The sequence below is a fragment of the Lathamus discolor genome, chromosome Z (genome assembly GCF_037157495.1).
Source record: "Lathamus discolor isolate bLatDis1 chromosome Z, bLatDis1.hap1, whole genome shotgun sequence".
Taxonomy (NCBI): Eukaryota; Metazoa; Chordata; class Aves; order Psittaciformes; family Psittacidae; genus Lathamus; species Lathamus discolor.
The window spans coordinates 85357041-85382838 of record NC_088909.1 but is presented as its reverse complement, the minus strand read 5'-3'; the positions used below and the strand labels follow the sequence as shown (position 1 = coordinate 85382838).

Here is a 25798-nt window from a genome sequence, read left to right as displayed (position 1 = left end):
TAATGCAAGCTAAAACCAGGGACTTCTATATATGCGTAACCTTGACATACAATATTTCTAATCTTTCAAATCCTCAGTGTCTGGAATTGAGTTTTCCCAATTATCATGGCAGAAACTGGCAAATATCCCAAGAAAGTGGTGTGTTTTCTTTATTCATGCCTTATTCATGGGTGACAGATTAACAAAAATAGCTATAAATAAACTGTTGAGTTCAACATGATTCAGTATCAGATTTTAACAGGCGTAGAAAGACTTGTTAGATCACAAGAACTGGAAACAACAAGCGTGCGCTTTGTTTTCTTCTCCACAGCTGCTTTAGGACATGATTATGATTATGCTAAACTAATGTGAAACTGTGGCTGATCCTTCCTCCCACCTTTTGTCCCAGTATATTTTTGTCTTATTCCTCATGCCTAAGCCAACACTGCAGGGGGACAGCTTCTGTGCTATGGCTGACTGTGCAATCAGTCAATGAATATCAACACTGGCAGAAGAAAAACAAAGAGCGACCGAGGGCAGGCATACTCTGCCTGAAAGCAGCTCAGATCAGCAAAAGCCAGTTGTGAAATTACACCCTAGCCGTATGGAGTTAGGCAAATCCCTTTATCCATAAATGAAATCAGAAAATAAAACTACTAGGTTAGATGGGATTAGAGGTAGATCACAGGTGTATCAATAAATGTGGATTTAACATGATAGGCATGTTAACAAGCCTTCTTTCAGACTAAGTAGGAGGTTTTGAGCTTCTTTGTGGAAAAAAAATAAATGGAGTAAATGGAAACTACATCCAAGGCAATAAACAGCAAGTCTCAACAAAATAAAGTTATATGGTCAGATGGTCATTCCTTGAGACTGCCTGCAAATGCAGAGCCTTTGAAAGGATTTTTTAATTGAGTTATGTGTGCATTAAAGTAAGAAGAAAGCCTCTGAAGAGGAAAAACATCCCAAACATGGCTCTGAGTGGGAGCAGAGTGCTTACACTCCCACAGCATGGCACAAGTTGTAAAGGGAGACTGATTTTCAAACCAAGCAAATGCCTTCTGCTGTTTGGTCCTACTGTATCCAGGAAGAAAGAAATTATTGGGTATATTCTTCATATTTAAGGAAGATGCCATAAAAATCCCCCACATTTGACTCACCAGTTTATCCTCCAAATAGGAACAACCTATCAATGCTTTGAATCTGGCCTTTTCATTAAATAAAACACAGATTGAGTCTATTAAGTGTCTTGGTACACCAAAGAAAAATACAATGTGGATTCATAGGTTCAAGAATATGCTGGCGAAGGCCTTGTATATATAGCAGTTGTATATATAACAATTTCTGTAGGAATTTGGTTCTTATATTTAGGAATTTAGAGTGCAAATTATTTACTTTGTCATACAGAGTATTAATATTGATTGCTTAAACCCTCCAGACCTTGTCAATCAGCCAGCTCACTGATATGTTAAAGTGATTAGCTTCAAAAACAATACTCACTGTGAAGACTTTCTCAGGCTGACCACGAGCTCTCATGTTTGTGTCATGAATTTGCTTGAGTATCATCCAAGCTTCATCATGTTTTCCAACCTAAATGTTCATTTAAACACAACATACATACAGATTGAGATATTCAGTATTATCACTAAACAATCTTAATGCCTGTTATATGGAGGTCATGATATAAACACAGACATAATTTTGACTGGAATACAAAAAATATTTTGGAAAGTTATATATACCTCCAGCAAGAATCGCGGGCTTTCTGGCATAAAGGTGAGGGCTACCACGGAAGAGACACAAGGCAGTGCACAGACGATCACAAATACTCGCCAGCTGTGGAACTGGTAGGCAGAGCCCATGCTGAAACTCCATCCTATGAAATAAGAAATTCACAGCATGTAGAGAAATAAGGAGTATTGTATGTGAGAGTCTGCAGCTTCTTGGAAATGCAAAATGATACTGTTAATAAAATGAAGCCTGATTGGTCCCTCTCTTCTATTTCCACAAATATTGGTGATTTCACAAATAATCTTACACAACGAGTTTCACGCTCTTTCATGTGATTTGTCAGGCTGGAAAACTTCCATATTATGTAGGATGTGAGATTTTCTTACACAGGGGTGAAGAAAGCTCATTGAAGTCTCTTATCAAAATTTGCATGAAAGTAGTTATGAAAAACAAATAGGGACACCATCACCATACATAAGCATACATACACAAAGAAATAGTTTCTAAGAATACCGGAAGGAGAAAGAATTAGAGAGCTACACTCAGATGATATGTTTTATGGAATTTTATATTCTTCCTTACTAACTTTTTCTACAGAGGGTTAATTTCAACACTCTTAATAAGTCTCCTAACGTGATACAGTGCAACACATAAAACATCTGTAGTACCTAACTTCTGCTTCCATCTTGTTCCAGAGCACTATACCACTTCTTAAATTCTGTTAGAAGTAGACTGACAGTTGATCCCTCTGCCCCATAACTAGATATTCAGGAAAAGATATTCAGTATTTAAGTTTCTGTCTGAGATGAACAACCTCAACACTGAAGTAGAGAGAGAATTAATGATTATATAAAAAAGATTACAAAAAATGAACAAGAAAACAACTTTTATCTGAAAAAATGGTTTTGAGATACATCTGAGTGCTAATAACATGCTGTAGAAGCCATTGTTAAAATATTCTGAGAAGAACACAAAAGGAAATACTGGAAAACTTGTATGTGAAATTGCAGTCCTGGTAGTTCAGCTCTTTAATAAAATATCTGATTGTTCCATATATTATGACTGGACTATTGAAATGGTATAATTGTAAGAAACCTAAGAATTTCTCTAAAGAAAGAGAAAAATATTGTTTGAATAATTATCTGGCCTTTTAGTCTGGCTTCAATGCAGCACAAATTTTCAAGTAAAATTTTCAAAGGATAACATATGAAAAGATGAGTGGAAGATAAGAATGATAAAGGACAGACGAAGTTACTGGAATAAAGTGGAATCCTGACTGATGAAAAAGCTGATAACAGATTGATCTGGTATATTTCTTTGCTAACTGATTTTTTTTAGACAAAAGACATGGTTAATTAGACCTGTCTGCATGTCCATGACCCAGGACATCCATAAACAACTACTACAACATGGTTTCAAATGGCCACAGGGAAGGCAGCACAGGACAGGGGGCTTCGTCTTTCAGGACAGTGCAGTCCAGGTACTGGCTCTTGTCATTAGAAACTGTCCCAGAAATACACAGACACACTGGTATACTTAGACAATCTGCCTTTCACTGCTCTGGTTTATGTTTTATGAGACTGAGCTGCACAATAGGCACTTCTGCGGTAAATGTAATCAACCTGGCTTTATGCCTGTTATAAAAACCAGTAGTAACATCTTGTGATCCATAGCCAGCCCTGGAAAATGAGAATTTATTTTAAGGTGTAATTTATTAATGTAAGTGAACCATGCCACACTAAATTAAAGGCAATGAGTGCACCATTCATCTTGCTGGTATCTTGACAACCTACAAAACATCTTTTTTTTGCACCTCAAAATATCTGAGGGGCATGTTAACTGAAATGTTTATTATGGTTTTTATTGCTCTTATTCTCTCTTTTTCTCTATTTATTGTATTTGCTGCTGCAATTTATCAACATATTTGCTGAATTAATTATGATAGTAAATGTCAGGATTATAAGAAGCAATTGGTAGAAAAAAGCCAGCTGCAACACAGCTGTCTTGATGCTGCTCTCCTGTCTCTTCCAGCACCACCAGCACTAGATCAGCAAAACAAACTCATATTTTGAATTCAGAGCAAGTTTAGATTTATTCTGATGTTTAACACATCCCAATTTCCTAGGTCACGAGCTCATCTGGAAAATGGGGCCATTAGATTGGCTCTGAATTTAGCTCACAATGTGGCTTTCATTCCTCTGAAATGTAGGTCTTGAAACCAAATGGAAGTGTGTTCTTGCCTGTAGCTTGATTTGCTTCTCACTTCCATGATTTATGACACAACAGCAAAGACTCAAGAGCTCTGCACAGTTCCCTTCAGAGCACTGCACAGCAACCTAGAGATAAACTTCACCCTTGATCCCTGGCTATGCCATATTTGAGAGCCATTAATCTTAAAAAGTGGCAAGTCTCAATGTTTTATGAATTGCAAAATACTTGGCCCAAATGCATCTTGGGAATTATGTGCTGCAGAGCAACGTAAAACCTGCAGTGACTAAGTGTGAAGATGCTGCAGCAACCTTTGTTCTGAATACCACCCTCCCACTCTACTGACAACTGAAAAGGCCAAGTGAATCACAGACATGGCAATTACTGATTACAGAAATACAACACCACACAGCAGAGCAAAACCAAAATGTACAAGATACTAATCTATATCTAATTATATGTCGAATTCAGTGTCAACAAAATCTTCCCTCCCAACACAGCAGTTCATCCACTCCATAATGTTAATAAATTAAAAGCCTGTTATAAACAAAGTCTTGCTCCAAAGGAGAGAAAAAGATATTTATGTCATAGATTTTCTGACTAAATATAGAGGTAAACCTGTTCACATTATGCTGAATTTTGTAAATTTATATTATCTGATGAACAGCAGTATTTTCAAATACAAGGATCATCTTTTACGGTGGGTATGTTACCAGAGAGCAGACTAATGAGGAAGATCTGCTTAACTTTTCAAAATGAGGGCGGAACGGGATCACAATAGTTCTGTAAAAATCCGTAAGGTTTACACTAAGGTGCAATAAAGGCAATGAAAATATGCGTGCCTACAGCTGTGAAACACCTTTCTAAGAGACCAGTGTGGGTAAAGAAAGCCAATCAGAATAGAGGGATTTTACACCATAGTTAGCTAAAGACTGACCACTCTCAATAGCAATTTTTGTTAGTCATGCAGTAGAAATCAGAGGAAAAAGATTCATGGCAGTGTCAGAAACTTACAAATGCGAGTTTACATAAAATTCTGTCTTTGGGTAGATCGAAGGAGGGAGTAGATGGAAGAATATCCCTAAAATTAGGGGTGGAAGGATAGAGAAGGAACTTGTATAAATTCATAGATTCGACAGATTCATCTGCAGAATCCCTCCTATAATTTTATATTTTTTTCTTATTTCTGTTTCACCACACAGTCTTTGGTCAAAATTCAGCTTTCCAGGCTCAATTTTTAACGTTTTAAATTAGAGTATTTCCAGCAACGCAGATGTGTCATTACTGCAAATTGCCACCTGGTGGCACTGTTACCGCACTTAATACAAATAATACTAATTAAAAAATCTGCAAAAACACTTCTACTATTAAATATTGCTGTTTTATTTAGCATTTCACAAATCTAAGCTAGAACAAAATTAGAAGCAGGACTGGAAATATTTTTCAGCTAGCAGCACTGAAATACAAGATTATTGCAGTGATATTTGTCTGTCCTGACATTACCAAGTTTAACTGAGAGCGTTATCTAGGATTTGAGCACATGTATTTTAGTGGTACTGATTAGAATAATGGTAAAAGTGAAATAGGGGGAAAAAATAAAGTTCAGGTAAGTTATATAGCTGGGGAAGCTCAATTAGACAGGCATTTTTGCAAGTCTGATGTGAAATTCCAGTAGAATGCATGTCTTTCCTGTGATTAGCTTGTTAATATCATATCGGAAAGACAGTGGTATTTTTAGCTTGTAGAGATAGTTAGATACTCTACAAACCCACTGCCTCAGCAGGTCAGCTGCTGGTAATTTCTGCAGAAGGAATCTGGTAATAAAACAGCTGAAGTGTGGCAGGCCATCATGTGGCATCTTAACAAAGGTGCCTGTAGAAGACTCTCTAGATACCATCCACACTTGCCTGGCTCTTCTGCTGATGTTAATTACCCATGGGAGCCATAAGGATCAACAGTTCAATGGAAGAAGAAAGTAATAGTGTTAAATAAATATATTTCACAAATACATTACGCTCAGACTTGGTCTGCTGATGCTTAAAACTGTGATTAAAAGGGACAAGGCATTTTCTAAAGACACATTTCCTCTCCCACAGAGGTGGTGGCTGTCAACCACTGACATTTATCATTTCCTTGTGCCAGCACTGATCTTATCTGAAGACTTGAGATTATCAGGTCTCCAATCACTTAGGTAACATTACCTACCATTCAGACAAGCCCCAGGAGAGCTGCAAGCAGGGCTGACCTTCTATATAAAATAATTTGCTCTGTAATACCATCAGACATAATCCCTGTATCCAGTGCATGGCACTGCAGTCTAGGTGATGTCTCCAGCTGTACTCTCTCTGAACACTGATATCAATAATTCATTTTTAAAATGTTTCTAGTACATGCTGTAGTACTGCCCAGTTTTACTCTTCATTGAGGAGGAAATTTGTGTATCCTCATATTTCAGACAATAATGCACTGTTACATGTCCTCAAAATTCATAGTGTATTAATGATGTGTCAGCTTTTCACTTAACCTTTCATATACTCTGTGCAGATTACAGAGCTGTTATGTTTGTTTCCTTGCTACGGAATTGCTAATGTATCTGAGACACACCTGATAGAAAAGAAACCCACAACAAACAACAAAGCCAACCAAAAAAACAACAAAACAAAACAAAAAAATAGTTGCGAATCATAATATCTAGCAATGATCAAGGTGGGGGAAAAAGGCAAGAGAAGCTTGTAAGTCATTGTGTGCACAGATTGCAACGGTCTGTCTGAAATCTGACTTTCATTTGGCCCCAGAGTATGACTGTAGCTGGATGTTGTGACTCATAGTAGCCATCACAGGCAAGAAGTTAATCTTTAAAAGGGCAGAAGAGATGAACATGTGTAATTTTCTAGAAGAATTAAAGCACTAATAAGAGAACTGCAGATACCAAACAGCCTGGTCATGTCATCTGTCAAATCTTGGCAGATGCTAGAGGTGGCAAAGGATGTTTAATTAGTGGTCTATTTATGATTAGGAAATCAGGATCTCACTTGCCTTCCTATCTAGATAAATATGAATGCATGTAGAGACTTAAAGTAAGCTGTTGATAGTACGGAGCCTGATGGGAATGGCATATCTGCATCTTGACTTCAACAAAGGAAGCTATTCTTGCACTTCAATTTTCTTTCTGAGAAGAATACTGAGCCAACTAAATAAAATCAAAATCACTCATTAATAGCTCATTTTTTGTGAAGTCTTACAGGACAGAAGAGAAGCTATACAGAACCAGAGAGAAAGGACTTGCAAACTAAATTGACCTTTGCACATTTTCTGCATATTCACTCCTTCAGTGATAATCTTCCCTTCAGTGGACTGTTCCAAAGACATAATAGTTATAATAGTGAATAGTTGAAATGGTGGCAAAAGAGTAGAAGAGATTTTTGTACGAGGTAGTTTATGGCATTTTCAGAATTGGTTTTCATCTTCTGTACTTACTATACTACTAAGAAAGGTCTGATAGCAAGAAGATTCCTGCACTTCTCACAGTTGGACAAATTACCTTTTTACTCACATAAAGCAGAGATGAAACAAGCCTTGGGTAAGTGCACTTTGCAGAAAACATTCTGGTTTGAACAGTGGCTCTAAGAATCATCTGACAGCAAAACAGCTTACACGAGATGAAGATGCCTATCCCTCTATATGTATTGTTTAATAATTTCAGTTAGTCTCCAGGCCATCACACTCCATAACATTATCCTCCATACAGGAAAGACAGGGACCTCTTGAAGAGGGTCCAGAGGAGGGCCACAAAAATGATTAAAGGGATGGAGCACCTCTCCTTTGAGGAAAGGGGTTGTTCAGCCTGGAGATGAGAAGGTTCAGGGGAGACCTTAGAGCAGCCTTCCAGTACTTAAAAGTGACCTATAAAAAAGACAGGGAGAGGCTTTTTAGCAGGGCCTCTTGCAATAGTACAAAGGGTTTTAAACTGAAACAGGGAAGATTGAGGCTGGATGTAAGAATGAAATTCTTTACAACAAGGGTGGTAAAACACTGGCACAGGTTGCCCAGAGAAGTGGTGGATGCACCATCCCTGGAGACCTTGTGCTTTTCTGTGTATTTATATGCTACATCCATATCAATAAAACAGGAATAATAATACTTACACAGGTTAAGTCTTAAGTCAGTGCTGGAAGATCTCAGAAACACTGCAGGGGCATGAAAATAAGAGGAAAATCACAGCAAAAATATAAAGCATTTGGGAGAAGACTGTACTCTTCAAATCCGTAAAGAAAGACATTGACATGAAATGAAGAGCCATCACTCCATAAGGGGGGAGGGGAAGGATAAACATCAAATTTGTACAAAATCCTTTACATGATTTCTTGATATATCTGCACCTTATTCCTAAGAGAATTAGGGTTTGTTCTCTAATACATGGGCCTGGAGATGTGCTCAACTGATACGGGATCATCATACAGAGCTTTGAGAGCCTTTTCTAGATTGATCCCCTGATTTAAGCTCATTATTGCACCCATTAATATGATACTGCATAAAAATAAAGGCTAAGAGCAAAGCATTCCATGTACAGGAAAGGAATAAAGAATGTCACTGCTTAGAAGTGAAGACAACACAGCAGTCTTCTGCTTCTGTTTAACTCTGGCCACTTAGAATTTTCCGTTCTCAAACTAGACAAAAATAATAGAAATGCACTTTGGTAAGATGTCATGGTGATGTAAATGCCTCCACCTGGCAACCACCATGTAGGAACCAGTTTTGTACCTTAGCAATTCGGAATACAAATGCAATGCAGCCATCCTGTCAGGCTGGAAACCTACCACATTTCATAGCACTTCAACAGAGAACTGCAGTATATTGACTTTCATTACCATTAAGACTTTTGTCTATGTCCTGAGATGTTTTGCCAGACTTCAGCCACCTCTTCCTGTCCTAGGAATCAAGCCTGAATTACTTCCACATGTCTTCATTCTGAAGGCAAATATTATTATACTCCTTGGGAAGTGGGTATGTTCTCACTCATTACAGTCACTGGATAATGAACATAGATTTTGAAAATTTTCCAGTGCAAACCTGTACATTTCTGCTTAAATAATAAATCAGTGTTTCTAAAATGTTCTACTTGTACATCCTCACAATAGCTTTCTTCCTCTCTACCGCATACTCTAGATACAAATCAGTGCAAGAACTCTCTTAAAACTTATGTCTCTTAAAATGAGAAACACCATGTTGCAATTAAAATCATTAAGTAAGCAAATATGCATATTCATGAATAGAAGAATAGAATGTTCTGCACTTCCCTTGTATGCAGTTATGAGAGACTTACTGAGAGAAAACTGCCCAAGACCAGTAGAAATTAATGTAGATGGGTACAGGTAAAATTTTGTCCACGGTTCATCCGCAAAACTTGAAGAGAACTGTGATTTGTAATCAAAGGTTCAAATGTTTTATTTCCCTATAAATGCCTGCTTTTGTCATATTTCTGCATCTGAATTGGATTTGGAAAATTTTATCCTTTTCAGTTAAAGATCTGATACAGATCTACATCTACTTGTAAGTAGAGATATTAGGACTCATATGGCACCTTCCTCAGCTCTGTGGAAACCAACATGGGCTGTAAGTGCTTGGATGTAAAATTCTTTCATACATACATTTGCAATATTCCTAATGCCCTTGTAATACAATGGAGTCAGAAAAAAAGAATCAAAAGTAGTGCTGGGATGCAATAGATCAGTGACTTGTGACCTTCCTGAATTTAAAACAACTAGACATTTTTTAAGTTGATGTGTAGACTCCTCACCTGACCAACTAAGGCTTGCGGATGAAAGATTTATCTGTCTTAATTATTTTTACATGTGTATAGCCTGGAAACATTTAATGAAATCCCTGCTATTGAAAACCACAGCAATAGCTGGCAGGATCTGGAAAATAAACAGAATCAAAGAATGGTCTAAGAATTTTCTCAGCTTAAAAATCAGATAAAAGTGTGTATAAATCTTAATATGTATTTTTCAAATATGAACAAGTTCTATTCAATAATTACACTGAGTTTACATCGTAGTCCAAAGTGGAATGGACACTGAGGAACTGCAAAAATGATTCTGTAATTACTTACATATTGAAAAAGCAACCCATGATAGGCCACCAAGGGTTAATATTTAGCTGATATTATTGAAAATCTCATTACAAAGACTGTAGCACATAATTGATGTGGCTGTTTGGCTGCCTGAGTCAGTGGCCTCAGAGATTTATGTACTCATGCAGTTCTGCAAAGTCCTTGCCTGTGTCTGGCTCTGTGCAGCTGTTCAGTGAAGGCACTTCACAATCTGCTAAACAAAGAGAAAAAGCTGCTGGCCGCTACCCTGATAACATCATAACTTGCAGGTTTGTCAGTCTAAGAAGAAAAGGCCATGTCATGCTTTCCACAGATGATGGATCAAGTAGATGCAACTAATGTGAGAGAAAAAAAGGGTGAGAGCACACATTAAAAGATGCTGCTGTCATAGCTTAAAAATATCATGGTCAGTGTCAACACTGAGACTGTGCCATCAAACGTCACTAAAATGTGCTTTGGATTTTGTTTGCATGACCTTACTTTTGATTTCTTTTTAAGTTTTTTACCTCTGGTCTTCTACATGTGCTTAACGGTTTCCACTATTCTATTTTACTACACCTAATTAAGAGCTGAAAAATGGTTTGTGTACCAAGTTCAAAACATCTGTTTGGACAGTGATAAACAGTACAATAGGAGTAAATTGTACTCATCAACAGCAGACAAAATACACTTTTATAAGTAGATAATATAAAATTGCCAGATGCATTATGCCGTAGTCATTACAAATCAAGAGTGAAATAAAACACTTGTCTGCAACAAAATCTGATTATATTGTTGTCCTACCAATATACAAAATAAATAGACGATGGTATGTCTGCAATTTTTGTGTTGTGCCCCCCATGGCCTACCCATAGACTTGAGAACACATATTGTGACGAGTTATTGTAGACACTACTACCAGCAGCTGTTAAATGTGGAAGCTAATTGAAAATGTAAGTGTTTCTGTCCTGGTTTGGGACTTCCACTGATTTATGTGCATCTGGACCAAGGGTATTTAAATGATGGGCTCACAGCTGAAGAAGAAAAGAGAAACAATTAATCAAAAAAGACAATCATGAAAGGCAAAATAAAATATTGCAGTTTACGAAAAGAAAATGGGGCTTTCTTATCTAGACTAACTTACAAACAAAGCCATCATTGAAATACTGGAACATTTTCTGAAGAATACAGACAGGCTGTGTCTTTTACCAGTGATAAGCATTTTACCTTTCACATGCTGCTGCGCTGTAACAACAGAACATAATGCAATTCAAGAAAGTCTTTCAGAATTTAACCTTATTATGTCTTATTTGCTTGAAAGTTGTTGCAAGAAAAATATTTTTTAAATGCACATTTCAGTGCTGTGTTTGCAGTCTCATTTCCTTTTTTTTTTTTTTTTTTTTTGCTATTTAATTTACTTTTAATGTTTGGTTGGTTTTTGTTTTTCATTTTTCAATTTTAAACTAAAACGATCAATATGCTATTACTAAGAGAGAGGAAGGCAGCTTATGTGACCTAATAAGTAGACCAGATATGCATTCTAAGAATTATCTTCTGAACTAACAACAGTCAATTAAATAAACATGTTTGGTTGAATACATGGAGCTTTTCTGTATAAAATGTGAACCATGGGTCGAAAGTCTTGAATTCAAACTTAGGAAAAACACTTCCAATACAAATATTATTTGCACTCACAAATCAAGTACCAATGATCGTCAGTTATAATCTGTCATAGCTACTGAAGGAAGAGGAGTGGGGGTGGATTTTGCTTACAGACATGCAATCACAGTGTTTGAAGTGTAATTATCAAAGGGAACAAAGAAAATACAGTATGTTTAATAAACAGAGCATTATATTGTATTTTTTCCTTTTATAAAGCTTCATGACTTCCTCAGAGTCTAGAATATCTATATACCATGAAGGAACCGGATGCTTATATCAGGTTGAAATAAGGTTTCTGAAGGCAAACAAAGCAATCTAAATGTGTTACCTTGATCTCTTTAGATGTGACTCCTCACTTTTTTATTATATGGCAATGCTACCTTCAGGAAACAACTAGGAGAAGCCAAACTTCCAGTGCCCCCAAACAAATAGCCCCTGTACTAGAAATGAAAGACAATACAGCAAGAAAGGAACAGAGAGTGGTAGAATGCATTATCCCCTCACCTTGGCCAGCATTAAAACTGAGGAGACCAGGTACCAAAACTTCTGCCAAGAGCCCTGACTATAAAATTTTGCTGTTTCTCTTTTCTTGTTTTATACTGTTTTTTGCTGGTGTTTTTACAAAGTGTAATAACAAAGCTGTATGGAGAAGACTGAGCACACAAACACTATAGAGGAGGTAGATCAGTTTTTTTCCATATATTTATACAGGTCCTTCCAGTGTAAACAAGAATAACTTGTTCAGATGCTGTATTCACATACTCAGATATGGATGGATGATTGAATATACCTTGAAGGAATTACTTCCACCGAAGTAGGCATGACTTTCAAAAGCAATATTTAATATTTCAAATTGAGAAAAGCTATAAACAAGTTTCCTGAAAAAGAAATCCAATGCCATTCTGTAATGGATTATTTTGATTTTTTTTTAAAGGCAACTGCACTGCAAATAGACAAATGATATTACAGTTGTATATCAAATCCATAGATATAGTGTATTATTAAAGTGAAAAGAAACTGCTGCTAAAAGGACAATTGCTATCTCCTTCAGCACAGACAATTTTATAAGCCAGACAAACAATATGCAAGTATGACTGACAAACTTGTACTATTGCACTGTGTTCCAGAGAAAATGAATATATTTAGGTATCTGAATAATCAAACAATAATACCAATGACCTCTTCCTTTGCCCATCTGTACAAAACACCTTCTTCAGCTGTTACAGACCAATCATAAAACCAAAAGCTTTTCTGTCTTTTTAATATTAAAATCTTGTCAGATTAGCATCTTATTTGTTTCTACAAGGAAAAAGCAAGGGTTATGTCTGACACTGCAGACATTTCTGATGGTCACTGAGCAGACTTTCAAGGCAGCTTCATTAACTTGGATGTAATTTTTTTTAATTTATACTGAAGGCCCATTCGTTGTGTGAAACTGAGTTTTCATTAAAACTAAGGATGAGGAGCTGCCATTGTTTTATTGCTGTAAGAATGATTGACTATGTTTATGGCATTAGACAGTGTTGTTTATGGAAACAGACTGTTCACCTGTCTGTCAGTTCCTCCACCAGCATTACTTAAAGTGACTGACCTGCTTCAATCAAATCTGGCAGTAAGAAATAGTCTCAAAGATAATCACAAAGGAAAAGGCTGAAGAAGTCAGTGGTCCCTCAGGGGTACTGTGGCCTGCCTGGTAGCTGGGACCACGCCTTGGTTGTGCCATCTGTTGGCTCTGTCACCAGTCTGACCCAATCCAAAATTTGTTGACTTCACACCAACAGCAGCTAGACCGGAGCAGGGCTGCAAAACAGCAAGGAGCTCCTGGTGAGCTCACTCTGTCTGGTGAGCGTGTTTCTTATTGCACAGTGTTGGGGACAAGAAAGGGCAAATGTGAGCACACTGTAGCAGAAAGGGATCTGAAAAAGCAAGGAGAAACTGAGTACTGCTGTGCTGTCCTGAAAGGGATGTGGGGGATGAAAGGAGGCAAGGGTGTTAGCCTGGATAACAGAGACATTGACAAAAATAAAACCCCAGGAAATTGCCTCATAGCTTCTCTGCTCACAAAACAATTTGGTAGCTTTTTACTGAGCCTCTCAATAAACAAATTTCCTCTTTCACATCAACCTAAAGAGCCCAGGAGAAGATTATATTTGAAGCTCGCTAATGAGTATCTTTAGTGCTCATTAAGTAGATGTGCTAAAAACTACCTAAGCTTCTAGCAATTGCAAATGTAAACATTCAAATGACCATATCAAACCCTGCATTAGGGCACAAAACATAGCAAACTGATAAACAAAGTGATTTGTTTTGCTTTCCTAGTTGGATCTGCATAAGCATCTATTCTAAAATTCTGCTGTGTTCCATCATTCTTGTTGTTCCTAAAGATGAAGATTTTTTTTTTTAAAGTATACACATTCAGTATAATCTAATTTCACAGTATTATTTCAAATGAAGAACAATTCACCAGTAGGAGTTGATAACTCAGGTTAACATTAAACCTGCCTCATACCGACTTTAACTAATGCAGATTTAAAATAGCTTCAGCCTGCAGAATACCAGATTAATGGAAGTGCACCAAGTATGAGGGGAGCATAACACATTGGGAGTCATTTTGCATCCTAGCGGAATGCAAAATAGATCAACAGATGTTGCATTAGGTAGTAGATGCCTTTATGTCTGATCTATTCCATTTGTTCAGACTGACACGGTCTCACAGCAAATGCAGATCCAGCCTTAAGGAAGCTTCAACATCTTCCATTAACTCTCAAACAGTATCTTTCATTGGTTTAGGTATTCATAAATTTGTGAATTCTGAAGACAGAAGATGTATCAGAAAGGCAGTTGCATGAAGGCAAAATTGAAAAGCTGATCTTGGTTTCAAAATTTGGATCAAATATTTCCACCAAGATAAAAAAAAAAAAAAAAAAAATTAAATTCTGCAGATCTATTAGTCCATTCAGGAGCTTTTTACAAGTAAGAAAAGACACGTGAAGCTCTTTCTTAGGCCATCTTCCCAGGCTGTCTTCTTTGGTATCTCTTTGGTCTGGGCAACTAATAAAATTCAGAGAACAGAAGCTGTTGTATAATAGAAAATAGAGCCTTGGACTCAGATTTTTCGAAAGCAGCTGCTGCCACAGTTTGGATTTGTTCTTAACTACCATGAAAGAATAGACTATTAGGAAAAAAAGTAAGAAAAAGAGTGTTTTAAATTGAGGGTCTAGATTAGAGAAAGATCAGTTCCTGTTCTGTGAATGTCCTGTGCTACTTCTTTTTCTTTTGTTTTGTTCCTTCTAAATTCTGAAGTTCTGTTCTCCCTCTGCCTTTGTTTTCTTCATTTGCTCTTTTCTGGTGCACCCCAGCACTCCTGAGAGCAACAGTATCTGTTTAATAGTTTGCTGAAAACAAGCGTAGATGGGATTTTGAGGGGGCACTCATGGAATCCACTTGCTCCAAATCAGAATCAACAATAGCCTTTACAATATTCTTAAAATATCATCTTACACTTACAGTAACTGAGTTTTCACTATTTCCGTAGCAGTTTTATTGAGATGCTTCATTTATTCAGATGCTTTATTCAGATGCTAACACACCATTAGAAAGTCTTTTTCATCATCTATACTACCTCCCCTTGACAGAAAGTTCAGCTCATTACTTTTGTCTTATCAGTAAGCAGTTTATTTCTTTCCCTCTGCAGCTAATCACCCTTTTCTCTTATTAGCCTTCTGCAGGATTAAAGAAGACATCACTGATGCACCTCTTGCATGTCTGAATCATTGACAGCATCCTATTTCAGTAGGTTTCAACTTTGAACAGGGAAACAAAACAGCCATCACATAACTGTTTTTCCTATTTCCAACTCACATTAATCAGGTGTTGACGTAAAGTACTGCAGTAAATCACCTCTATAGATATGACTATTGAATACATTTCTTTCTCTTATTGTTTTGGACACAGTCACTGCAGAGATGCAGCGACATGAAATCAGTCAAGTGTGGCTCTTTTTATTATAAATAATGTAAGCACATCCTGATCTTTTGATTGGATAGGTGCACTGCATTAGAGATAGTCAAATTCCTCTCTGAGGACTACAGCAAAGAAAAGGGTGGAAGAAGGAACTTGGTAATCTTTTCCCTAAGATGAAACCACAATTTATAACACATTTATGAGCTGCTTGGCACCTCACTACTGAGGAAATGCTGGCAGCAGCTGAATAAATAGCTGTGAGTGAAATCAAGCTGTTCCTCTAATGTTCAGACCCACCTCTAGCAAACATTTCAGGATCTAGAAGCACTACAAGAAACACTTGAAATGCAGCATCACCATCAACTTTGACACTTTGAAGCTCATAGACCTGAGGACACAAATTATGTCTAAAGATGCTTGGCAGATACTGATCTGTGCACTCTCAACAAAGTAATTACTACTGTTTTGGTTTTGTTGGTTTTTGTTGCTTGGGGTTTTTACACACAAGTAATAATGAACTTAAGACCTTAACTTTTCAAAGTAGTCAAAAATTTTCTATTTCTATCCAGGTACAACCCTGACTTAGACCTTAAGATACCCAAGTTCATGGGTTACATTTGAAGAAGTTATAGCTTATACAAGCTGCTAGTGAAAAAATTAGCTTCAAGTTCTTCATCTTCGTAACAAAGCCATTTTGTTAACCTTTAAATTTCTATAAAAATAAATGCTGTGAAATAGAAAAAGCCTTACCATGTAAGATTAATATGCTGTGGAATGATTATTTCATAGCATTCATCTTGGAATAACCATCACCATGGAAAAGTGCAACCTTTTGAATCTTTGATGTTTTTTTCTGATGAAAAAACCCTCTTGTCTCCTTGTAATGGGAGGAGAATAGCAGGCTAGACTGAAACATCTGTACATCCACACTTGCGGCTCCTACCACTAAGATCCAGCTCTGTTCATCAGAAGTACTCAAAGATAGATAGCTCCTGAGATCCTTCTGCTTCTACTGCTAAGCCATGCTGGACAGAGTCTTGAGCGACATGGTCTAGAATGAGGTGTCCCTGCTCTTGGCAGGGGTGTTGAAACTTGATGATCTTAAGGTCCTTTCCAGCCCTAACTTTTCTATGATACTAAGCTCTCACCATGCCCTATAAACCCACTGAGAATACAGCACTGGCGTAGGACTTTTTCATCCTAATACTTCTGCTGCCATGTGCCACTGAGAAACACTTTAGCCCCCCCCCAAAAAAAAACTCATAGAATAAGGGAGTTAAAAGTTTTTCTGACTTCATTGCCACTGAACAGTTTTAGTCCATCATGTTCTCAGGTTAGTCTGCCACAGGCTGACAGATTAAATACCCCCTTAACACTGAACAATGTCGTACATGCTCTGAGTTGCAAAATGAGCCAGTAGCTCTCCATCTCCTCATCTCTCTGCTTACTTCCTTGCCTTACTACAGTGTAGCCCATAATGGGAACTGTATTGCAGGTTTGAAGATGTTTACCTTTTTTATCTTTTTTATCTCCAACTGGACACAAGAATAGAGCAAACATGACAATAGAAAATACTACCAAAACAACTCTCAAGCCACCTACCAAACAGGTGATAAAAAGATCTTTTTGATTGCTAGTCAATTTCTTCAGACAAATTGATCTGTTTCACCTTGCCAATTCTTCTGCTACAAAGAGAAATCTCTGTCACTTCGCAAGCTGCTTACTCTAAAAAAAACCCAGATTGTTCCATTCTAATCACAATTACACTTGGTTACAAATAGAAACTATTTATGGACTCTTGAGCCTATGAAAAAATGTACCTACTGAAGGAAAGCAGATTTAAGAATGGGCAACGGGTCTCCAGTACTGAGTTTGGTAAATTTAACATTGTCTAGTCTACTGAGGGGAGGCTGTGGTTTGATGTTCCCTGACAGAGATTCTGTAACTGTAATTGACAGTTTATGTTAATACCACATTACATCTGTATTCAAATCTTAATTTTTTTCCTATCTAAACTACACTTCAGTTTCTGCGATTTAAGGATATTGACAGAAGAAAAGTAATAGGTACAAATCATCAGAGAAAAGTAGGAGCAAATATATTTTATAAACCAGGAAAAGAATACCAGATTCCAAGTACAAGCCATAATTAAACATCTGGAAAATAGAATTTACCATCAATCTTTTAAATACACTGTTTTGCAAGTCAAGTGTGAGTCCATAATTTGGACATTTCTATGTCTGCATTTTTAAGTTGTGTGTTACTGTAAAAAAGTTGCTATTTTAAAAATAATTATTCAGACAAAAAAGTAGCTGGAGTAGAAATACTATTTGCAACTTCTTTTAGTCACAGAAAAATACAGCAGTTTTTGCAGATGCAATGGAAAAATCTGCTTACGTGGCAAACAATTTAATACCTTCCTACTTACACCTAGAGAGACACATTACAAGTAACCAAGAAATCTCTAGTTCTGAAATGGAATGCTTTCTTTCCTTAGATTTCTTATTCCACTTCTTTCTCTTCCAAGTCTGTGTTCTCTGAATGGTGCTAAATACCTCTGCTATGAACACAAGTAGCTAGTCCTCAACAGAGTAGAAAAAGACCTTACTGATGAAAAATGAATAGTTTAGATGAAGACCTGTTACGCAATATGATTACACAGGTCTGAAAAAAATGTTTAGATTTAAACCTTTTTTTTTCAATTGAGTGTGTTAGAAAGTAGTACATTCCCTATGTCCTTGATTTTGTATTATGAATTTTGTAGTTTTTTAGTGAATAATCAAGCCTAATTTAATCAGAATTTGATGGATATATAGAGAAGTAATTTCTCTGCTTCTGATCATAGTGTAGAGATTTGGTCACTAAAGCTATGTGACACGGTTTTCTCCTCTTTCCCCTCTGCTAAATACCAGAAGTAGAGGGATGGAGTATAGCAAAAATTTCAGATTTCAAATGCAGCTTGTGCTTTAGCAGCCTGCACACCTACATCATCCTGTTCCCTGCCTTGCAGTCTAATTTCTTTTTGGCCATGTATTCCCCTTCTTGTTCAGGAATAAGACTTACAAATGAATGAGATCAATAGTTGCTAGTCACTAAGCAAAATACTCTAGGGAATGTTTCAGATTTCAGAAGGTTTTACAGTAGTTTGTGAAGCAAGAAAAGGCTTGTATACATCACACACACAAAATTAAAAACTGCATGGAATATCAGAACTAATAATATAAATACACTGAAATCCCCCTCCAGCTTCCCCTGATTTTTAGTTTGGAGATTTGGCACAATAAAAATTGAGAGTGATTTTTAAAATTATACATGTGTATGGCAGGCAACTTTTTTTTTTTTTTTTTTGAACGATGATCATATAACATCTTTTTTTTTTTTTTTTTTTTTTTTTCTCCTAGTGAAAGGGGTAAAGTAGCTAAAACAACTTGCATGGTTCTTTTTGACCCTATCCTCAAACTAGTACATGTATTAAAGACTACTGTAATACATACTTGATGCATTTGACAGTCTTTGAACTAATCTACCTTAAAATATGATGCTAAATTTAAAGTTGAACTTCCAAAATAATTTATAAAATGAGAATTATCCTTATTATCCAGCCTGATATAAATATTGCATAAAACAATTTCTTTGTGGCAGTCTAATCTGGGATTCTGTTAATCGGCAGCAATTAGAACTATTTCTCTGCAGATATTTCTTCTAATAGCTTCTCCATGACCTGAACTCTTCTTTTAGAGTCTCTGAACAAGTTTACATTCACCTTCAATTTTTAAACAAAAGCCAACAGCTATAGAATTCAAGGAGCCTTGAGACAGAGATGCTGGTCTTAGAGATGATACTCATTTTTCCATGTGTGGTCACTGCAGAGCTACATCTACATCATGCTAATTCTTCTTTTAACAACACACTGATGTCAAGGCAACTGCTAGCTTGCCTTTATTTTGTGCTTCAGAGTGTTACTCAGGTTTCAGACATTCTTGTGCTGCTTGAACCCAAACAGAGATAAACTGTTACATATACAGAATGCAATCTTTTTTATTTCTCACAGAAAGATATAGCTAAATGTTCAGCTGGTAAACTTGTATAGATACCTTCACTGGCTGCCTTGGGCCAGATAACATATACCAGCTGTGAATCTAGGACCTTTTAAAGTGGCTTATACAAGGGTGGTACAAATGAGAGGAAGACATTTGTAAAAGAGGAAAAAAAATCTATGAAATTATTCTACTCTGCTGGCATGGTATTTTTCTATTCATTTAACAATAATTCTGCCATGCTCAATAGCAATTTATTACTTTTTGACAGATGCAACTTGCTATGGATTCACTACTGCTGAGTAACTTCTGAGTTCAACTGGGAAAAATCAACTCTGTTTGCATATGAGAAGCGGAGAGCTCAGAAATCACTGCGCACTATATAAGTGAGGCTTAGAAATGGCTGGCCTACTTTGTTTATAATTCTGTTTTGCTTCCTGGTCAGTGGAGATGTGAATGATGAGAAAGACTAGAAGTGATTGGTATTTTTGCTTAATTCTTTCAAAATGATTCCATGAAAACCATGTAGAAATTGTAAAAGGGAAAATACAACTACACAAGGCTGCTGTGTAGTCATGCCATGAATGCACATGATAAAAATGGTTCAGGGGTCTGCACTGGTGCTTGCCTGCCCTAGTGTGTTTCCAGGATGGTATAGCAATGTATGACAACACACTCCCAAGTGCCAGAGCAGGGTTTGCCCTGGGAGCCCTTGGCAATGACTGAAAACTTGGCACAGCATTATGACAATGAAGTCTGCCCCGATCATGGGCTAGGTGATTCCAGATTTGTTCTACAAACAAAGACAGGTTTTAAATTTTACAGTGTAATAAAAAAGTTTGGTCAAAGTGAAGACTTTTTCATGACCTCATCAAAATCCATAAATATATTTTATTTAATTTTGTTAAAATTATATTTAACCCCACTTCTTTTCCTGTGAGGAAGGATTGTTTCTCTTGTTCATAGCTTGCTTTTTAGCCTACTCTTTTTGGCTATTACAATTTTCTTTACTACACTGTAAAGGGAGTGATTTGTAATCCCCCTGTACTCAGCACTGGTGAGGCTACCTCTTGAGTCTTGTGTTCAGTTCTTGGCCCCTCACTGCAAAAGATACATTGAGGTGCTGGAGCGGGTCCAGAGAAAGGCAATGGAGCTGGTGAAGGGTCTGGATCACAAGTCTGATGAGGAACAGCAGGGGGAACTGGGTTTGTTTATTCTGAAGAAGTGAAGGCTCAGGAAGGACCTCATCACTCTGCACAGTAACCTGAAAACGGGATGGAGTAAGGAGGTGGCTGGTGTCTTCCTTCAGGTAACAAGGAATAGAACAAGAGGAAATGGCCTCCAGCTGCGCAAAGAAGGTTTAGACTGAGTATCAGGAAAAGTTTCTTCACCAAAAGGTGATCAAGCATTGGAACAGGCTGCACAGGGCACTGGTGGAATCACCACCCCTGGAAGTGTTCGAAAATTGTGTAGATGCCCTTAGTGACACAGCTTAATGGTAGACTTGGCAATCCTGGGGTAACAGTTGGACTTAGTGATCTTAAAGATCTTTTCCAGCCAAGCTGATTCCATGATTCTATAGCCAACACTGAAGAATACTGTCTTTTAAAATTTGGTTTTATAGTTGCTTTAATATTATTTCATAAATATTTTTGCAGGATACACACACACAAAAAGAGGTGCAGAATCTATTTTTGTTGCTGATATTCTTCCACTGCTAAAGAAAGAAGAAAACTTTTCTCTCTACTGCTACTACCTTGGTATAAAGAAGTGTATTATTATTCACTGATATACTGCCATGTGGTCTTTTAAAAGCACATTAGTAAAGGTTATGGAGTTATTTATAAAATCCACAATGAAATCAGACAACATATATCTGTCATAATGTTTTCCTTTTCCACCCAAAGATAAGAAAAATAAAAATCCATAGGAAAGTGAAAAGTACTTGGCATTCAGAGCAATTTACTAATTGGACAAAAAATAAATTATCCATATTATACTTTGTCAGCAATAATTACTCTCTTTACTTCCAGCAGTTCAAAGACAAAAGGCAAGGTTGAAGACATAGATTCAGGTTTGTGGAAAAATTAATTTTAATGCAACAGTTGAGATATTTGATTAGTCTGAATTATTATAATTCATTTCTGGACATTACTGCTTGCTGAATGTTCCAATAACTTAGGCCAAATGTTATGAAGTTGTCATCTCTTTCACAATCCAACTGTGATAAACCTCATTGCTTGGCTAAAGAAAGCTGCTTTGGATGCCAGCTAACTCACAGCTCTGCTTTACTTGTCTTGAGGACTGCCAGAGAGAAGTGCTTGCAGAGGCTAATTTTTAAGAGCCCCTGAGCTGTCTCAGCAACCTTGGAGACCGGTGAGCACTTAACACATGCAAAAGGCAAACCCAAGAGACTAAGAATTGAATCTGTACCTCCACATAATGTTTAACCATGTCAGGGCAGTAAAGAACTCTTTCACAAAGTGGCTTATATTGTATGTGTGTATAACTTCAGCCATTGCAAGCTTTCTGTACTACCTGCCCTCATTCACCCCTACAGCACCCCTACATAATTGAACAGTACACTCTGTTTAATTTCTCTACTTCTAGACTTCTAGTTCTTCTATTAAGAGTGAAACATTCAGCATAGTTTCATATTCAGAATTATCACTATAAGCATTAATTGTCCTTACTCTTCTTTCTCAAGAATGTGTATTTGACATTTGACCTCTGAATCATACAAACAACGTGAGCACAAGTTTGACATCCAGCAATTTAACGTTTATTTTCTCTGATGCAAGTCTCCACACCTATTTTCTCCAGATTCAACACAACCACCGATTGTATTTTTATGTGTCCAGGTTTTTAGTAATTTAAAGAATCTGACTAAACATGGGGTTTGACTATGTTTCACCATTTTAATACATTGTTTGTTATTTAGGGTACAATCTATTCTTATTATTCCTACCAGAAGGAATAATTATTCTTTCTTGACAGCAGGGTCAGTATTTTAGGAACAGACATGAAGTCCCCTTTTTAAATTATATTTCAGGATCTTTACTTTCACAGTCGAAGAGCTACAAATCACTAGGAGATGTTCTTTCTTACCATAATGAGGAATTATTGCCCAAGCCATTGCAGAAGCGTAGATGCCACCAATCATCCAAAACATACAGAGCCAACTCAGGTGTTCACCTCGTTTCTCCCGAGCAAGCACTTCCGAAAAATAGGAGAAGACTGTAGGCACAGCTCCACCAATCCTAAAAGTAGATACATATTATGGATGAAGTTGAGAGAGTAACAGATACTTGAAGTTTGAACAAGCTCATAGCTGCAGTCATTGAAAAACCAGACTGCAAGCAGCTTTTCTGGTAAAGAATTATTTTTTTCTCAAAGTGCACCATGTATTGGGAAACTCTTGAGGAAATTTTCACTAGTTTGGACAATTTTTGTCAGATATTTCCTTTAAAACTGTATGTACATTTAGTTGCATTCAGTGTTCAAGGAATTGTCAACGTGTCAGCTGCCGGAACAGAAGGCTGCACATAGTGGTTGACTTTCACCATTACAGAAATCTTAAAATTATGGGAGTCTTCTGACAAGTGTCAAAATACATTAGTTTTATTTGAAAAGGTAAGTAATTTTTCCAAAGAATAACAGAAATTTCTCTAAATCTTACCTCATGCTTTAGGTAATCAAGGAGTAAGTAAATGCCAGCTCTGTTACTAATACTGCATATTTAAAAAGAGGTTCTATTCATTTGTACTATGGGATTTGATAGGCCGATGATGGCTTTTGACTTTTCTATTAAAAGCCTATGCATTCATAAAATATTAATTTTTTCACATGGTAAAAATAAACACTGTCTGAAAGTTGGTTAGTTTAACTTGGTTTTACAAAAATTAGAGTAACTCAAAACATGTATCATTTTCAGTACTGGCTTACAGATTATCTACTGTCTTTACCTCTTTGTTACCAATGCAAGTTGTCAAATGTTCCACAGCAGGACGAGTCCTTGCGGATTTTATTTTCCCTGCTAGAAAATATCTGTGAATCTTGAAGAGATATTCTCACACACTAGATTACATGCTTGAAAGCAGTATCTTGCATGGATTGAATTTTTAACTGAGTTTCAAAGTTAAATACATATTTATGATGTCATCTGGGAGCTGCCACACTGGGAGCAAAAAGAAGGAAGCTTGAAACAGATTAAAACAAATATTAAAAAGGAAAATATGCATGCAGAAATGGTTTTTCACTCCAAAGAAAATTCAGTGCCATAGCAATAGTTTATTTTTACATTGAGATAGAACAATAAAATACTGGATTGAGCTGTCATACTTGTTTAGGGGTCTGATGTTTTGTCACTTCTTTCTAGACAGCTCTTCATGAAGTATCACTTGTCAGCTCTCACCTTTACAATGAATGTTTATCATAGTTGACCCTGCTAGTTCTTATATTCTCTGCCAGTGCTGGAAAGGTTTATACCTCCATTAACTCTAGTTAGATATTGTCCCAGTTTCGGCTGGAATGGAGTTCACTTTTTCTTAGTAGCTGGTGCATTGCTGTGTTTTGGCTTTAGTCTGAGAACAACGCTGGTAACACACTGGTATTTTGGTTGTTGCTAAGTAATGCTTACCCTGATCAAAGACTTTTCAGTCTTTTATGCTCTCTCAGTGAGGAGGGCACTGGAAGCTGGGAGTGAGCACAGCCAGGACACCTGACCCAAACTAGCCAAAGGGGTATTCGATACCACAGAATGCTCAGTACATAAACTGGGGTGAGCTGGCTGGAAGCCCCCAGTCACTGCCTGGGGCTGGATGGACATCAGTCAGCAGCTGTTTATCATTTGCATTTATTGAATTTCCTTGTTGATAGTATTACTATGTTGTTGTATTTTACTTTATTTCAATTATTAAGCTGTTCTTATCTCAACCTATGAGTTTTACCTTTTTCTGATTCTCCTTCCCACCCCATGGAGGGGTAGGGAGTAAGCAAGCAGCTGTGTGGTACTTAGTAGCCAGCTGGGGTTAAATCACGACAGATACACAGTTAACAAGGGCTGTATCTCATTTCTGTTCATAGGTGAAAACACTAAAAGCCTTCACCAGTGAACTGACCTGTCACAGGTAATGGGAGGAGTTATCCTCAGTGGTTCTCTTGGAAGTCCAGAGTAAGGAATGGTGGAAAGGGCATGACCAAGGCTGGAACTGCAACTTCTTTTGAAGTAATGGGGAAGCCATGCTGCCTCAGTGGTGCTATGGATTTGGGGCTTTCCAATTCCCAAAATATAAGGAGATTACAAATATGATTTCTTACCCTCCAGGGCTCAGGCACAGCTTTGAATTGCACAATATTGCCCAAATACAGTACTCACGGATCTGATTAGAGTGGTTCTGGGGGGGGTGTGGTTTGGGGGGTTGTTTGGTTTTTTTTTTCCTGTTGAAAATTCACTATCAGAACCAGAAACAAAGTCTTCCTTCCAGCTGGAAAGTGCTGATGAGGAGTTATAGGTGCCCACTTTCAAGAAGACAGAAATTAATAGACTGCCTATGGCATGTAGGGCAGTATCATTCATGTAATAACACCCTACCTAAAGAGAGTAATTTTTGGTAAATCAATGCTTTTTTCTCTGATTGCTTCCGCTCATTAATAATAGTATAGAAAGTAGTAAGTAAATACATATTTGGTAATTTTTCTGTTCTTTTACGCAGTCTGTTCTTTAAATTCACTATTTTCTTCATTTCATATGATTGTTCATGAAGAAAAGAATCTTCTCTTTATATTATAATGCAGTTACTATGGTAGTAAATATAGCCTGTAACCACCTGTTATATATAACACAATTAACAATAAATCACATTTAAAACTTTGGTAGTTTTCCTACTGCAAAGTGTTTGAAAACATTCTCTATAAAAGGTTTGCTTCAGGTAAATGCAGTTCTTACGACTGTGAAATTTAAGACTCTACATACAATCCTCTTGAAATCTCCCTTAAAACATCCTAGGCTGCAATTTTGACAAAGTGAGGCTTGTGGAGAGTTTCCCATGGGTGGAGTATGTCTGTAGGACATACAAATGTTTGTGGGATGATGGTTTAGGAAGTGGGAGGACGCTTCAAGTGAAAA

At 37.0% G+C, this 25798-nt stretch overlaps 1 protein-coding gene across 1 annotated transcript in view; it reads right to left on the bottom strand.

Annotated features, from left to right (window-relative positions):
• SV2C (synaptic vesicle glycoprotein 2C) overlaps positions 1-25798 on the bottom strand; it is a 76701-nt gene that overhangs the window by 20639 nt on the left and 30264 nt on the right. The window contains exons 3-5 of the mRNA XM_065662067.1: positions 22780-22931; positions 1722-1855; positions 1480-1569 (exon numbers count right to left, since the gene is read on the bottom strand). Coding sequence (XP_065518139.1) covers positions 1480-1569; positions 1722-1855; positions 22780-22931 — 376 coding nt within the window. The remainder of the gene's footprint in view (positions 1-1479; positions 1570-1721; positions 1856-22779; positions 22932-25798) is intronic.